This window comes from Sorex fumeus, unplaced genomic scaffold (assembly GCF_029834395.1).
Source record: "Sorex fumeus unplaced genomic scaffold, SorFum_2.1 ptg000035l, whole genome shotgun sequence".
Taxonomy (NCBI): domain Eukaryota; kingdom Metazoa; phylum Chordata; class Mammalia; order Eulipotyphla; family Soricidae; genus Sorex; species Sorex fumeus.
The window spans coordinates 24,762,582-24,780,583 of record NW_026606092.1 but is presented as its reverse complement, the minus strand read 5'-3'; the positions used below and the strand labels follow the sequence as shown (position 1 = coordinate 24,780,583).

At 34.6% G+C, this 18,002-nt stretch overlaps 1 protein-coding gene across 1 annotated transcript in view; it reads right to left on the bottom strand.

The window, feature by feature from the left end:
• LRP1B (LDL receptor related protein 1B) overlaps positions 1 to 18,002 on the bottom strand; it is a 1,985,988-nt gene that overhangs the window by 1,078,783 nt on the left and 889,203 nt on the right. The window contains exons 4-5 of the mRNA XM_056117551.1: positions 15,321 to 15,440; positions 11,681 to 11,809 (exon numbers count right to left, since the gene is read on the bottom strand). Coding sequence (XP_055973526.1) covers positions 11,681 to 11,809; positions 15,321 to 15,440 — 249 coding nt within the window. The remainder of the gene's footprint in view (positions 1 to 11,680; positions 11,810 to 15,320; positions 15,441 to 18,002) is intronic.

Here is an 18,002-nt window from a genome sequence, read left to right as displayed (position 1 = left end):
ACAGGCAACAACAAACAATGGGAAGAGAATTCAGAATAGTTCTACAGAGAAACAATCATCCTAGGGGATGATTTCAAGAGGAACAACATTAGAATCATTGGAGTACCACAAGGTCAGGGAAGCAATCACAGTGAAAAAGTCAGATTTAAACCATTGCTGAAAAATTCCCAGAGCTGGAGAATGCAGGCATCAAGATTCAAGGAACCCGAAGGGTGCCAGCTAAAGGAGACCCTAACAAAAACACTCCAAGATATACTATAGTTAGAATGATGGATGCCATGGATAGAGACACAATACTGCAAGCAGCAAGGTCAAAGAAGGAAATCACATACAAAGGAGCACCGCTTAGATTTACAGCAGACCTATCAGAGGAAACCCTCCAAGCCCTAAGGCAATGGTGGGATATAGTGAAAAAAGTCAATGAAATGAACACTTCATCAAGAATACTTTACCCAGCTAAATTCTCACTCAAACTCGAAGGATGGGTACAATGTTTTGTGGATAAACAACAGCTCAGGATCTTCATAGACTCAAAACCAAACCTAAAAGAAGGGTTAAGTGTGCTACTGTAAGAAAAGACAACCCCATACAAACACAACAAACCCTAACAGAAAGAGGACACAAAACCCCATAACGATAATCTCTCTCAAAGTCAATGGTCTAAATTCACCAATGGAGAGACACAGAGTGGCAAAATGGATCCAGAGACAGAACCCAACATTCTGCTGCCTATAAAAAATACATATGAACAATCAGAACAAACACAGACTAAAAGTCAAAGGAGGGAAAACAATCCTACAAGCAGACAACGCCCTCAAAAAAGCTGGAGTGGCCTTACTAGTATCGGCCAACATAGATTTCAGGTTGAAAAATATTAGAAGGAACAGTGAAGGACATTTTTTTATTAATCCAGGGATATGTACAGCAGGAAGAAATCACACTCCTAAACGTATACACACCCAATGAAGTACTAGCCAAATACATACAACAACTGCTAATAGACCTTAATAAGGACATTACAAGCAACACAATAGTAGTTAAGATTTCAACACCACTTTATCTCCTCTGGATAGATCAAGAAGATTAAAACTCAGCAAGAAAATAATAGCTCTGAAGGAAGAAATAGGAGACGACTAATAGATCTATACAGGACTCTATATCCCCCCAAAATGAAAACATATCATTTTCCAGTGCACATGGAATAATTTCCAGAACAGACCATTTGCTGGGCCACAAAGCATACCTCAACAGAATCAGGAAGATAGACATTGTATCAACTAACTTTTCAAATCACAATGCACTGAAGATAGAAGTTAATCATGTAAAGATGCAGAAAACCAAATCGAACACCTGAAAATTAAACAACTCAATGTTGAACAATGAGTGGGTCAGGAAAGAAATCCAGGAAGAAATCAAAAGATAACCTGAAAACAAACGAGAATGAAGACACGAGCTACCAGAATGTGTGGGATGCAGGTAAAGCCGTGTTAAGGGGAAAATTTATAGCTCTGCAAGCATTTATCAGGAAGGAAGAAGGGGCCCACATAAACAAAATAAATTCACAGCTCAAAATCTTAAAAAAGGAACTACAAAAGGAGCCCAAACCAGGCAAAAGAAAAGAGATAATAAAACTTTTTTAAATTATTTTCTGAACCACTATGAGATAGTTACAAGCTTTAATGTTTGAGTTACAATCACAAATGTTCAAACACTCATCCCTCCACCAGCGCACATTCCCCACCACTAATATCCCCTATGCCCACCTTTCCCACCCTCCCCCTGCCTCTATGCTAGACAATATTTCCCATACTCTCTCTCTAGACTTTTGGGCATTATGGTTTGCAATACAGACACTGAGAGGTTATCATGTTTGGTCGTTTATCTACTTTCTACACACATCTCCCATCCCAACCGGTTCCTCAAGCCTTCATTTTCTTAGCTATCCCTTCTCTATTCCAGTTGCCTTCTCCTCTTTGCTCATGAGGCATGCTTCCAGCTATGGAGCATTCTACCTGTCCCATGAGAGATAATAAAACTTAGAGCAGAAATCAATGACATGAAAACCGGAAATATAACCTGAAAGATCAATGAAAACAAGAGCTGGTTATTCGAGAAAATAAACAAGACAGATAAACCCCTAGCAAGACTCAGAAAGAAAGAGAGAGAGAACTCTAATAAACTGAATCAGAATTGAAAATGGGGATATCACAACAGAAACCAAAGAAATTCAAAATATAATCAGAGACTAATTTGAAAGTCTGTATGTCACGAAACAAGAGAACCTAGAAGAAATAGATAAATTCCTGGATTCCTATAATCTCCCAAGACTGAATCAAGAATACCAAGGATATCTGAATAGTCCTATTAAAATCAAGAAAATTAAAACTGTAATCAAAAATCTTCCCAAAAACAAAAGCCCAGGTCCAGATGAATTCAGCAGCGAATTTTTCCAAACATTTAAATAGGACCTATTGCCAGTTCTTCTCAAGCTATTCCAGGAAATTGAAGAAACAGAAACTCTTCCAAACAGTTTTATGTGGCTCATATATCTCTAATACCAAAAGGAAAGAAAGACACCACAAGAAAAGAAAAGTACAGACCAATATCCCTGATGAACACAGATGTGAAGATTCTCAACAAAATACTAGCAAATAGAATTCAACAATTCATCAAAAATATACACCATGACCAAGTGGGATTCATGCCAGGGATGAAAGGATGTTTTAACATTCGGAAATCAATCAACATAGCACTGTATGGCACTGTCCTCCCATTGTTCATCGATTTGCTCAAGCGGGCCCAGTAACATCTCCATCATTGTGAGACTTGTTGTTACTGTGTTTGGCATATCAAATACGCCATGGGTAGCTTACCAGGCTCTACCCTGCAGGCGAGGTACTCTCGGTAGCTTGCCGTGCTCACCAAGAGGAGCAGAGAAATCGAACTCGAGCCGGCCTGGCCAGCCACATGCAAGGCAAATGCCCTACCACTGTGCTATCGCTTCAGCCCATCGATCAACATAATCCATAATATCAACAAAAGAAAAGATAAAAAACATATGATTATATCAATAGATAGAGAGAAATCATTTGACAACATCCAGTATCCATTTATGATAAAAACCCTTGACAAGATGGGTATAGAAGGGTCTTTCCTCAATATAGTTAAAGTCATCAACCACAAGCCTAAGGCAAGCATCATCCTCAATGAGAAAAAAACTAAGAGCCTTCCCTCTAAGACCAGGGATGAGACAAGGATGTCCACTCTCTCCACTGCTGTTCAGTATAGTACTGGAAGCACTTGCAATAGTGGTAAGTCAAGAAAAAGATAGTAAAGTAAAGTAAAGGCCCTCCCGTTGATCATTGATTTGCTTGAGCGGGCCCAGTAACGTCTCCATTGGAGACTTTGTTGTTACTGTGTCTGGCACATGGAATTCTCTCGGTAGCTTGCCGGGCTCTCCGAGAGGGGTGGAGGAATCGAACTCTGGTCGGCCATGTTGGCTGCGTGCAAGGCAAACACCCTACCCACTGTGCTTCTGCACCTCAACGGAAACAGTGACCAAAATATAAAGACAGTCTATAGAATTGGAAAGTATATTCACCCAATATCCATTCGATAAGGGGTTGATATCAAGGACATACAAAGCACTGGTTGAACTCCAAAAGAAGAAAAAATCCAATTCCATCAAAAAATGGGGTGATGAAATGACAGAAACTTTGTCAAAGAAGAAATACGAATGACTAAAAGGTACATGAGGAAATGCTCTATATCACTAATCATGAGGGAGATGCAGATCAAGACAACAATGAGATATCATCTCACACCACAGAGACTGGCCCACATCCAAAAGAACAAAAGCAACTGTTGTTGGCTCAGATGTGGCGAGAAAGGGACCCTACTTCACTGCTGGTGGGAATGCCAACTGGTTCAGTCCATTTGGAAAACAGTATGGACGATTCTAAAAAAATTAGAAATTGAACTCCCATTTGATGCAGCAATATCATTACTGTGAATATATGCTGGAATGACAAAATAGTACAGTCAAAATGATATCTGTGCTTGTAGTTCATTTCTGCACTGCTCACAATAGTCAAAATTTGGGAAAAAAAAAAAACGAGTGCCCAAGAACAGATGACTGGTTAAAGAAACTTTGGTACATCTATACAATAGAATACTATGCAGCTATTAGAAAAGATGAAGTCATGAAATTTACATATAAGCGTATCTACATGGAAGGTATCATGCTAAGTGAAATTAGCCAGAAAGAGAGGAGATGAAAGACTGCACTCATCGGAAACATAAAGTAACCAAATGGGAGGTGAACACCCAAGAATAGTTGAGATAAGTACCAGAAGGTCTGCTCCACGACTTGGAAGCTAGCAGCACATGCTGGGGGAAAAAGCAGCTAAGATAGAGAAGGGGACACAAAGTAAAGGATGTTAGGAGGATTTGCTCAGTATGCAGATGCATGCTGAAAGTAGAATATAGACCAAACACTATGACCACTCAATACCTCTATTGCAAACCACAACACCTGAAAGGAAAGAGAGAATAAAAGGGAATGCTCTGCAACAGAGGTGAGGTAGGGTGGGGGGTAGGACGTTGAGGGGGGCTGGAAGGGCTACTGGGATCATTGGTGGTGAAAAATGAGTACTGGTGGAGGGATGGGTATTCGATCATTTTATAACTGATACCCAAGCACAAAAGTTTGTAAGTCTACAACTGTACATCATGATGTTTCACTAATAAAAAATAAAATAAATAAAATACAAAATCCAGAAAAAAATTAAGTAAAATAAAATCAATACTAGTGCTCAGAAATGTGGTTTTTTTTTGTAATTCTTCATACCTTATGAAGAATTCCTCAATAGTTAATAATTGAGATTAATTAGTCAAGAGAATGGAATGCATTTATTTTCTATTTGATATTTTCTTGTATTACATGTAAAAGAAAGGTATCAAGACACATTAGATACTATGATTACATTATTTTATCAATCTTGCAACTCTTAGTAAGAAAAATAAAGATGGCAAGAAAACTGCTAGACTGTGAATGTGAGGTCCTCTAGCAAAATGTTTTTAAAATCAAAAGACAATACACACACAAACATAGAAGATTCATAAGTTATTTTTAACCTTTAACACTTCCATGGGCTGGAGCTATAGAACAGCGGGTATGGCCTTTGCCTTGCATGCGGCAATATGGCCGACCCGAGTTCAATTCCTCCACCCCGCTCGGAGAGCCCGGCAAGCTACCTAAGAAATTTCACCTGCACAGCACAGCCTGGCAAGCTACCCGTGGCATATTCGATATGCCAAACACAGTAACAAGTCTCACAATGTTCCTGGTTCGCTGGAGCAAATCAAGGAACAATAGGAGGACAGTGACATTCACAACGTTTCCATACTCATTTATCAATGTATAGTGAGAAACATTAAGTATAATATTTAATTTTAATGAAAAGAAATCCACAAGAAAGATGTTCAAATCCAATAAGCAGAAAAGAGTAAGCTATGAGCATTACAGGTATGACCCCAAAATAAACAAACAAAAATAGTGATTAAAAAGAAGTGAAAAAAGATACGGGTAGAAATATGCCGACATACATATAAATACGATCATTGGTCCATCTCGGCTTTCCAGGGCAGCATGTGCAGGGCAAATAGATCTATAATACACATGCTAGGACAGGTCTTTTTGCTTTTAAGTAGGGTTGCTTCTCATTTTATATTTGCATGACAAGTAATTAGGATTGTATATTAATCTAAGGATGAGTTGGATATCAAGGGGGCACTTTTAAGGGGATTATAAAGAGAAACTTAAAATATTTCTTTAGGTGTTTCTACTTCATCGAGGAAGCAAATTACCTGAACAGAGGCAAAAATCTGGGCAGATATTCCATCTTCCTTTTGCCCGTTTTGGAGCCTTTTAATTTTTCTTTTTTTTTTTTTTGTCATTCTTCAGTATCACAGTATTCAGTTTCCTTAATGTTTAGGGTATTGCATAAAGCTCTCAGCAAACATTTACCAAACACATATTCTCTTCCAGAAACAAAAGAACTTCTCTGCCACTTGCTACTTAGCACAGAGTTCAAAATTCCTTCGTTAAAGAAAAATTTGACAGTAAAAATAACAGAGCTGGGGCTGTAGAGTTGGTTTCAATGGGATGGACCACATGTTTTCCATTCAGAGGGAAGGAGGGAGGACAGAAAGAAATAAATATAGAGGAAGGAAAAAAGGAAGGAAAGAAGGAAGGAAGGAAGGAAGGAAGGAAGGAAGGAAGGAAGGAAGGAAGGGAGGGAGGGAGGGAGGGAGGGAGAAAAGGAAGAAAGGATAAGGAAGAAAGACAGAGAAGGAAAGAGAGAAAGAAAAGAGAGAAAGAAAGTAGGAAGGAAGGAAGGAAGGAAGGAAGGAAGGAAGGAAGGAAGGAAGAGAAAGAAAGAAAAAATGGAGGAATTTTCTTGTGCTACGAACTAAACAGACTAGTGTTTGCAGAAAGCTTTTCTTTGACCTACTAGATTAGTAAGTTTACTAAGACTTCATGAATTACTTTCAAACACTTACATTATAATTTGGGTTACATTATAATAAAAGAAGAAAGGAAAAATCACATAACTGAATTCCAAGTATCTTCGTAACTTAATTCTAAACCTTAAAACTGACAGATAGAAGAACTGTTACTTCACTTTACAGACTCCTGACTGTTCTCTAAAATAACAGAGCCTGCCCATTCAGAAAAACACATTTGATTTTTCCATCTTCCAAAGGAATGCTTTAAACCTATGCTAATGGAGTTAGAGGTCATAGGAAGGAACAATAACAAATTCTATTTTATTTCTTCCTCATCTTTGAAAGAATAGTAACAAGGAAAATAGGGATTGAATAAAACATTCTCTCTATTGTATAGAGGCATGCATGTTTCATAGAGAACTGCATGATTTGTATTTCTTACAGGAAGGCTAGTGTTGCCTACATAGCTCTGTCTCACCTCACCACACCCCTAGGACAGAGGTAAGAGCAGTAAAAACTCTAATAGAATTCAAAGGTTATTTAATGGTTTCTTTTCTCATTTCTTCAGTTGCCGTGGCAAAAAGAGACACTCTCTTAGGGCATCATTGGATGCAGTATACATAAACATTTACTGTGCCTTATACTACTGCTGTTTCTGTGCAATTTGTGAAGCCCTTCAGGTTCCACAGAATCAAATGCAGGTCCTCCAGTGTTGCATTCAGTGCCAGGTCTGGGCATGAGAAAGGATTTAGACAGAAAGGAAATTAGGATGGTACAATTATTTGAGGACAGACTGAACATTTCAAGAGTAAATTTGCCAGCAATTCATTAGATAGATAACCTCGGCTACACCTTTTTCTCTGTTACCAGTGCTGCATGAACTCACTTTCAACCTTGGGTGCTCACTTTCAGCACACATTTCTTTATTGGAATCAGCTATATGACATTGAATAAAACATTAAAGACAATTTACATTTTTCATTTTCAATTTTAACAGTCATTAATAGAACTCAAATGTGAAAAAATAAAGAGTATTAGAAGTTTTAGGGGTTCTTAGAGATTTTAACAATGATTTTTAAAGCATTTTCTTTAAATGACAAATCCTCATACTTAATTTGAATTTTACTATCATTTAATGAGTGTCCCTTTTCAAATCAATAATATTACATCATGATGTCCATATTCTAGTATATGTGTTCCATATAGAACTATCAAGTATGCATAGTTATTTTCTAAAGTACAATGTAGATTTCCTTTTGATACTAATTTCAATATCAAATACAGAGTTTTACTAAAACAGCTTTCAAGTTCCTTTGAACTCTGAAATGACTGATTCTCAGTCTTAATAGTGAGGGTCAGTCTTTATGGGGGTAGAAGAAATTTTGTCTGCATTACATTAATTCATAGGAGTAAAAAGGACTTCTGCCTAATGTTAATTTCTTCCTCCATCTGCTATAGTGCCTAAATTCCCATAACCCTATTACAGTTATTTCTAAAAGGTGCTCTTAAACTTACAATTTTAACTTGGATTCAGGCACAGTATATAAAGGAGGAATAATCAAATAACTTAGATAATTAACTTACCTAATTACTATCAACTGTAACAAAGAAAATGACAGCCCAAAGGCAAACTTTGGTGTGAATAGTTGTGAAGTGACTTTGAGAGTTTTTGCAGGACAATTACTGTCACCTTTCTAAGTAGTCCCCACTCAGTTAACTCTGGTTCTCTCTTTTTTCACAGAAATGACCATTTCTCTTTTAGGAAACTTCTTTTTTCTATATTCCACCTTCTGTGGCCTTTCAACACCCTTCCATGGGTCTATTTCTAGATTCTGATTGTATTACTCCTACATGCTATCATTTTCATGATAAGATTATATTGTATTAAATGATTTGCATTTTTATTTACGGAGGTTAAAATCACACAGCAATCAATCATCACCTAATGACTTCTGTATATTTAATTATTTTCTGATCATTCCATTGCCATCTTTTGTAGTATGCAATATGTAGTAAATTTGTTACGTGCCTGCTAAGAGGCAGGCTTGGGAATTGGGAGGGAAACTGAGAACTCTGGTAGAGGAAAGGACACATCATAGTGAAACTGGAACTTTTATGTCTGAAACAACTGTATTATGAACAACTTTACAACTTTGTAAATAACGGTGCTTGAATAGCACTGAGCATTGTCCTCCCGTTATTCATTGATTTGCTCAAGCAGGAACCAGTAACGTCTGCATTGTGAGACTTCTTGTTACTATTTCTGGCATATTGAATACGCCATGGGGAGCTTGCCAGGCTCTGCCATTTGGGCGACATACTCTAGTAGCTTGCCGATCTCTCCAAGAGGAAAGAAGGGATTGAACCTGGGTCGGCCGCATGCAAGGCAAATGTGCTACCCGCTGTGCTATTGCTCCAGCCCAGGTGTTTGAATAAAAATAATTTTTAAATAGAAGCCCCCATATATGAAACAAATAAATAAAATCTAGATGTCTTGTAAATATAGCTGCATTCTTGGTTCTGCCCGTTTGATTCTTCCTACACTCTCCATTTCAAAGCCCTGAAATTCTACCTTGACTAAGAGAGAAAGTAAGGAAAGTAAGATTCCAGAAAAGAGGGTAGAGTTAAAGAAAACGATAGAAGGCTAATCTAAGCAGCCATGTTTCTAAAAAGATGAATAGGATTAAATGCATATTTATAACTTTTTCTTCTAAGATAACTCCATGGAATAATAAATTTGTCAAAAATTAATAAGGTCAATATATTAAATTTAATATATACTGAAGTAAATCAGTATGTTTTGGTCCATTTGTTATAAGCATTTAAAAACTAAACTAAAGCATTTCTCTTTTAGAAATGCACAGATACAAAAATCATACATTTTTTTGTAAGTAGTCACTATATAATATAGATTCTGTTTGTTATATTGCTAGCAAGTTGTTTCCCTAAATTATAAGCCAAACAAGCTTTACTTAGTAAAACTTAGGTTTTACTAAGGAAGCTATTTTTGAAACTCTTTAGATCAATACAGTTATCAAGTCAATGACCTTCAGGTGAACAAAATTTTCACATCCCATAATGTGTATTAGAGTGATCAAAATTTGATGCTGGATCTTCCCTTTGGTTTCATTCTTTTATTGTCAGATTCTTGCACTTTGTAGAGAAAAAAGAAATGCTTCTTTGTATGTGGGTTATCACATTATACGTTCTTTGTGTATCAACAGCAATATTGTGTGGATCAATAGAAACAGCAAAGAACAGGTCTTCTACTTACTTAGTCCATCAATATTTTAAGTTAGAACTCTCAGCGGTACGAAAGAGAAACAGATAACCTGACCGATTTTTTTCTCAAAAATTGCAAATAAAAAAATAAAGAGGGTTTTATAAATCAATCCAGCAAATCAAATAAGCCACCTTAGAAGATAAAAGATCATTTTTTAAATATCCAAATATGTTTTATAAATAATGAAATGCTCTATCTCAGGAAAATCATTATAATTATAACACGAGGTGATACTGTGAAGGGAGATCACAATAGTAATTTGTTGTGTAAATCCAATGTTTTGCTTAATCTGGCTTTGAAAATGAGAATACCATTTTATGCTAAACTTCCCAGTGGCTAATAAAGGAAAATAATCATTGACTATCGATAACGATAGTTCAAAAATATGTAACACATGAAACAAGATTTGGAAAAGCTTAGATGAAGAGAGATGGAACATCATATATATTATCTCTCTAAATTATTCACAAACTAATAAAGCTTACAAAAATTTGCTTTAGCCTATTGTTACTAACAAAGATTTTAGCAAATCAACAACATTTATTGAGTGCTTATTGCAAACTGAATACTAGAGTAGAAATTATAGGTTTTATTTACAGGGAAGATAAAAGAATGTTAATATTGAAACACAAAACATAAGCACTTTAGCATGAAGCTTTATTTAAATCATTATAACTTGAAAGTTTTTTTTCTTTCCTGTGTATTCTCTCCTTTACTAATTTTTATTGAGTACCTATGTGTTCTCATAACCAGTAAGTTCTGACATAACAAGTTAACAAAATTTTAAGTTGTGTTATTGCCAATTATTTTGGAGAATGAGACAATCAACAAACTAACATATAAGTGAACTCATTTCAGTTGTTAATAATATGAAGAAAATAAAAGCTCAGTTAGTGATGGAGAGCTGGTATATGTATGAGTAAATAAAACCACAGATTAACTTACTGATAGATATGATAGGAACTGATAAATATAAAATACTTTGCTAAGAAAACAGCATTCTGTCTGTTGGCATTTTAGCAGTTTTGAAGTTAAGAATGAGAATATCCAACAGAAAAGAGATTCAGATAGAAAAACATAAATATCCTAGAGATACATAAATAAAAATGATGTGATTTAAGAAGGAAATTTAGCCATTTATAACTGCAATATAAGCAATAGACAGAAAAAAATAATGGGAGGTGAAATTAGAGTTACAGATGATACCACACCACTGGATTCAGAGATCCTGTTAAATATTCTTATATATTCAAGCTGAATGAAAATTTTGGAAGATTTTTGGCAAAAGAATGCCATTATCTGATTTTTAGCTAACCAGATCACTTTAATTATAATGTGGAGTATGATTTGAGAGGTAAAGCAAAACCATACAAACACAACTTAGAAATATTTTGTATAGTTCAGGAGAGAGATGGGCATTTAAAAGTAATTAATCCAGTCATTTTAAACAGTTTTTTTACTAATTAGAAACTTCTTATTATGGAAGGAGTTTTATAAAGATAAGCATTAACCAAATGTTCTGGATGTTAAGTATAAACATGTAAATTAAACGAAACTAAAAGCTATTTCTTCAACCCAAGTTGTTCTATACTGTTACTCGTGAAACAGAACTTTATACGTGAAACAAGAGGACTGCAGAGTTAGTCCATCAGATAATGTGCATGCCTTGCATGTTGCTGACACCAGTTTGATACCCAGAACCACATAACCCTCCAAATATTGCTGGTTGCATCATTTCTAGAAATTACCAGTTTACTGAGAATCACCAGGAGGAGAAAACAGGCCTCTTGTACACTGGATGAAAGGTCCTCCAATCCCTCCATCCCCCCCCCCCAAAAGAAATGAGAAATTCTTGAATGACAAAAAATATATTATATATTAACATACCATTTTTAGCCTTGCAAGATCTGTTGTCTGGTTGCAATACATAACCCTCCACACAACTGCAAGCGTACGATCCATATGAATTTACACAGGTCTGACTGCACATGCCATAAATAATGCATTCATCTTGATCTAAAAACAACAGCAAAATACATCATTTCTTAGACACATTATGGTTCACCATGCATTTCTTCTTTGAGGAACATACTCTTTTAAAGTATGTCTTCAGTCTTTATTAATTGTTAAATAATTCTGGTTCTTTAAGCCAATATTACTCAGTCCTTTTCCAATCAGGGCCCCCTACTGATCTTGTTTCATTTCTAAGCCCCCCACCCCTCATCTTACTTATTGACTTCTAAATCTCCTGGTAAGTCTCCCTGTTTACACAGTATTTGGTCTTTGGCCTTCTCGAATATTCTGGTCTCAACAGAGGTACCATTTGAGAAATATTACCCAAATAATGGATTACACTAGTAACAAGGTTTATAATTGTATTATTTAAATATATATTAAAATCAAGGACCATAATTTATAAAGCTATTCAAAATAGTGTTTTAAGAATACAGTGTTTAATACAAGTCTCATCACCAAACTGACTTTCCTTCCACCAATGTAATGTGGTTTATAATGAACAGGGTAAATAAATTTCCGAGTCAAGCAATACAAACAGCCCTCATACATTCAGAAAGAAAAATTTATTAAACATTTGTTGAAAAGAGAAATTTCATCTGAATTAAAAATTATTCTAAAATCTAGGGTAGTTCCTTCCATTCTTTTTTCCGTTTTCTTTATTCTTTCTGTATGTTGTTTTAAATATACTAGACATAGTAATGATTACTAACCAAATAGGCAATTTAAAAGTCTTAACCAGCTAATTGTTTAAACAAATGAATATTCATTATATCTTGTGTACCAAACACTAAGTGAGATTAGGACCATCTTCTGACTCTGGAGTTAAATGACATTTAACTCCATTTGGAACACATGCATTTATATGGTATTAATTTTGCACAATTCTTAGATTCTCTTAGCTTCAAGAGATAGTTTGCAGTCATGATGGCTTATTTGAAGTAAGAGGATTTGGGAATAGTATCATTTATGTAGCTAAGTTTACATAGAAATGAAATTAATTAAATCTAGTATTTGATATAATATGTGCCCTTATGGTGTAAATAATAATTATATCTTGTTACAGACAACTTGAGTATTATCAGTTCTTATTTTTGGCTTTCTGATATATTTGTGTTAGCCAATATCCAGGAGAGCAATACAATTAATGATTAATTTTGTATTTTTTTCTCCTTATCCTGAATAAACTGCTGTGACATTGATACAATTCCACAAACTTTGCTACAAAGCAATTGGCATGCCATTACTTTTAATGATGCTTTCTTTTCTCCCTCTAATGACAGATAATTTCCAAGAAATACAGCTTCAGGACAATATGAGTGATGCTCATACCTGTCATCTATGAGTGAGAGAAAGCAAAAGAGTTCTTTTCTCATTGACCTTACAACGTTATGAATATTTAATTTCTTACTAATGCTCAGAAGAAGAAATTGATTATAGATGTTTTTATGGATTTAAATAAGAGATCCAGGAGAAAGAGTTTCATGCTAAATGGAGTGAAAATCCTGACTCCTATAGAAGAGAGGAGGATTCAGTAAGTGTATATTCCTACTGTCATACTATACATCATTCAAAAAATAATATTACTAATTGGAACTGGAGTGATAGCACAGTATTTGCCTTGCACTCGGCTAACCTGAGTTCGATTCCCAGCATCCCATATGGTCACCTGAGAAAGGCCAGGAGTAATTCCTGAGTTCAGAGCCAGGAATAACCATTCTGCATTGTTGGGTGTGACCAAACAGCTATATATATATATATATATATATATATATATATATATATATGTATAATATTTTCAGAACATTTAAATTAAACTGCAATTCAAATTCCTCCTACATGTATGAGGCTTTTTTCCAGATAAAGTTAAATTAAATTAAATTTGTAGACCTGAGATTTAGTCCCCAGTCTAAGAAATGTTGAATTCAGGAAGTCACTTTATTTCACAGGATTTAACTTTTCTGACATTTATAATTAGCATTTTGAATAATATTCTCTCTGAGAACCCTTTCAGGAGTCTTTTCAGGTAAAATATTAATATTAAAGAAATTGTTTAAAGTAATGAGCAAGAAAATAATTTCTTCTGAGATTGTTTATTAGTAGTTCTGGAAATGCAGACAGTTTTCAACTCTGTTATAAATCTGTATTTTATATTTAATATATATACTATAAAGTTTTAAATAATGAAGTCTGTATTATGGGTGTATAATATTTCTATGCAGTTTTAATAAATGAGGAATATATTTGCGTATATATACTTGTATGATTAGAGGCAATAAAACACAGAAAAAAAATTATTCAATAGGACAAAAAAGGGATAATTTAGGACAAAATTTGTTGAAAAATGTAAACAAAATTAACAATATACAAAAATATGGGACCAGAGAGATAATACAGAAATCAAAGAATGTTGTTTCAGCCAACCCTAATTCATCCATTCCTTAAGCATCACCAGGTGTGGGTCTGGAGGTTTCAAGTTCTTATGGATTGAACCCTGTCATGCTCCATACCCCAGTACTTGCATAACGCCATATTTGTGCCTTTATATTGAATCACTTCCCTGGTCGATCAATAATTAATCCTGACTCATAATCAGTGTTTAGGAGGTTCAACAATGTATGTATGTTTTATATAGTTATACTATTTATTCTAGTTCTGATTATTGCCCATTTGTACTGGCAATTCAACTTCTGGCAACTAACAGTTTTGTGGAAGAAAAACAAAATATTGCTTTAATATAACAGCATGAGTGCAATTTAAAAATAATGATTGTGAATATATATACACAATGTATATATATGTGTGTATATATTATATACCTATATATATATATATATATATAGTATTTGTCATCATTGCTATTGGGAAATGACAACTGCCAGAATGATAAAAACAAAATATCTTCCAATAGTGATTAAGAATTGTCAAAAAATACATTTTCCTGGAGTAATTAATAATTTTAAACTAACTTAGAATGTTCATTACACTATATACATAAGACAGATATAAATTTTAAATTACTATGTTTATCTTTTATGGTTGGGCTGGAGCGATAGCACAGCGGGTAGGTCGTTCGCCTTACACGCGGCCAACATGGCCGACCCGAGTTCGATTCCTCCGCCCCTCTCGGAGAGCCCGGCAAGCTACCGAGAGTATTCGATATGCCAGACACAGTAACAACAAAGTCTCCAATGGAGACGTTACTGGGCCCGCTCGAGCAAATCAACGATCAACGGGAGGGCCTCTACCCTTTACCCTATCTTTTATGGTTAAGCAAGATATTAACCATTTCTGACATAGATTTTTCAATATAAACAAAAATTGTGCAATATAAATGTCTACCTGTAAAATTTATATATGTGGTTTGGAAACAGTGAGAAGTTTAAATTTGAAGAAATGAACAAATGTTAATTTACATTGTGTAGCGAAATGGTAAGTATTGAGTTACTTTTATGAGTCTTGTTAAATTTCTGTTAATTAAGTCTTTAAAAAAAAACAGTTGTGCCATGCTTACCTTTACAGGTTCTTCCATCTTCTTTTACCTCATATCCATCCTCACAGTAACATTCTGTTCTATTTCTGATTATTGCACATTTATACTGACAATTCAACTTCTGGCAATTGACTAACAGTTCTGCAGAAGAAAAACAAAAATATTGCTTCAGTATAACCGAAAGAGTCTAATTTTAAAAATAATTATCATGAATACTCAGTACATAACCCCAATAGCTTTGATTGGTTTTCCACAGTTCTATCAGCTTAAAAAACAAAACAAAACTATTCCTTCTAAGAAATCGTGCTTTCGTTTGTTTGAAGAATTGTTAATAAAATTTCAGATCAATCTATATGTTTTTTCACTTCTGAGCCTATTATATATATTGAAAGTCACAAATCCTTTCAAATTCAGGTAAGTTAAATTATTTTAAAAGGAAAAATGTCAACTCACTGGTTGATTTCACCATTTGTGCCTTTCCTATCTGACAGATCAATTGATTTTCTATCTTTTGAGGGTTTGTTTTGATTTATCAATCCATATGTAACCTTTACAGAAATCAATGTGAATATATTCAATTTCAGTAATTTATGTTTTATTGGTATCAAAATATTAGACAAATACTGGACATAATATATTGCATTCTGAGTTCTTTGAGAGCAAATATATCACTGAAACATAAGTTAGCAAATCCTCCAAGAAAATTAGGATCCATTGTAATAAATGAAAGAAACAGCGATGAAGTGACAGTACCATGTTCATTGCTCATAAAATTTCTAAGAAGAATCCTACTTACTGAAATAGAATATAAATATATGCACACACATATATGAATAAAATGCCACTGTGAATTCTAAAAAGTAAATTATTAATTATCTTTCAAAATATTATTTCCCTGTGAAGAAAAATAATTTTGATGATTAAATAATTAAAAGTACATTGATAGTTGCCACAAATTGAGTTGGAGCTTCAGAAAAATTACAAAGTACAATAAAATAATATAAAAATTCCAGTGTGGAAAAAAAACACTGCATTGCTTCCTCTATCGTATATCCTTAGCCTAATTATTTTTCAATTCTTTGGCACAAATATTGGATGTAGTTCTGTTTTTAAAACTACAAATCTCCTTAATAAGGCTCATTCAAATATGATAAATTAATTTTTCGTAAGAAAATTGAAAAATAAAAAACAATGTCCATATGTTTATAATTTCCATCTACCCACTTCTACATTTTCTTTTTCGAAACAGGTCTTCTAAACAGGATTCCAGAAGCTCAAAACTTCCACTGCCCAATATTACCCTTGGCCACCAGAAGTGTTTCAAGGTCTACACTTAGCGATGACTGGATGAACATAGTACCACAGATGAAACCAAGCTCTGCTGTATACGAGGAAAATGCTTTAAACCCTTTTATTAAGCAGCTGGTCTATTTCTTCATATCATACCCACCCTGCATAAAAACAGGATCATTGACAAAGCTCTACCTCATTTCCCAGGCCAATTATTCCATCCTCTTACTACTCAAGGATATCACTTCTTGTGTTCTCCTCTTTCTTTCAATGTATTTTATTTTCACATTAGTTTAAGCTAGCACTGCTGTGTTTTTGTTTTATAGGCCACACCCAGCATTGTTCAGGGTTTACTCCTGGCTCACCACTCAAAGATCATTTCTGGCAGTGCTTGAGGGAGCAAAGGTCCTAGGAATCAAATCGGGGTTGATTTCATGCAAGGTGAGTCTCTTGCCCATTGTACTATCTCTTTGGTTCCATTGCTGTATCATATTGTCAAACATGTTCTACTGGAATCATGCCCATTTGTTTTTGCTTTGAATATACATTTTTTTTTATTGTTGACTAGATTCATCGAAGATGTATTGCCCACAATGACTTAAGTATTTACTAAAGCCCTTGACAGAAAGTTTATTGAGTGAGCCATGTAAATAAGCTAAATTTCAACATCAAATTATTCACTGCTTCCTCCAATTAAAATACAAATATTGTCTTTACTTTCGGTATTAGACGCCATCGTTTATTTCCTCTGCTTCTCTCTCTATAACATATAACTCATTTTTCTCTTGATATAACTAAACGTTTCTTTAATTTTCATTTTTTTAGTGTTGAAATACCCCAGAGCAGGAATCATGGTCATTTTATTGTTTATCATTATACACTGTGAATTGATCAAGAATCATCTTTTACATCACACAACAAGATCACAACCATCCTGTTATTCATCGATTGCCTCGAGCAGGCCCCAGTAACGTCTCCTTCGTCCTAGCCCTGAAATTTTTTTAAAAAGTGCCATATTCAAGGCTCTTTCAGAGTTAGGAGAATGAGACCCTTCATTGTTACTGGTATTTGGCATATTGGGTACGCCACGAGAAGTTTGCCAGACTCTGCCATGTGGGCAGGTTACATTAGGTAGCCAACAAATTAATGATAAGTAAGATTTCTGTCTACTGCCAGCCCAGCCTTATCTGTGCCCACTTGTATTATCCACTTGCTTTGCTAAAACCTCGACTAGAAATGAGTCACATCAAATGTAAGAACAGAATCTTTTACTTGATTCAACAAATAGTTGAAGAGCTAGTTCTGACCTCTTCAACTTCTAATACTCTCTTCCATAATTTTCATAAATGGTTTAATCTAATTTTTTCCTAAAATTTCCTAAAAAGTATCTTTTTTTGACATGAATTCACTTAA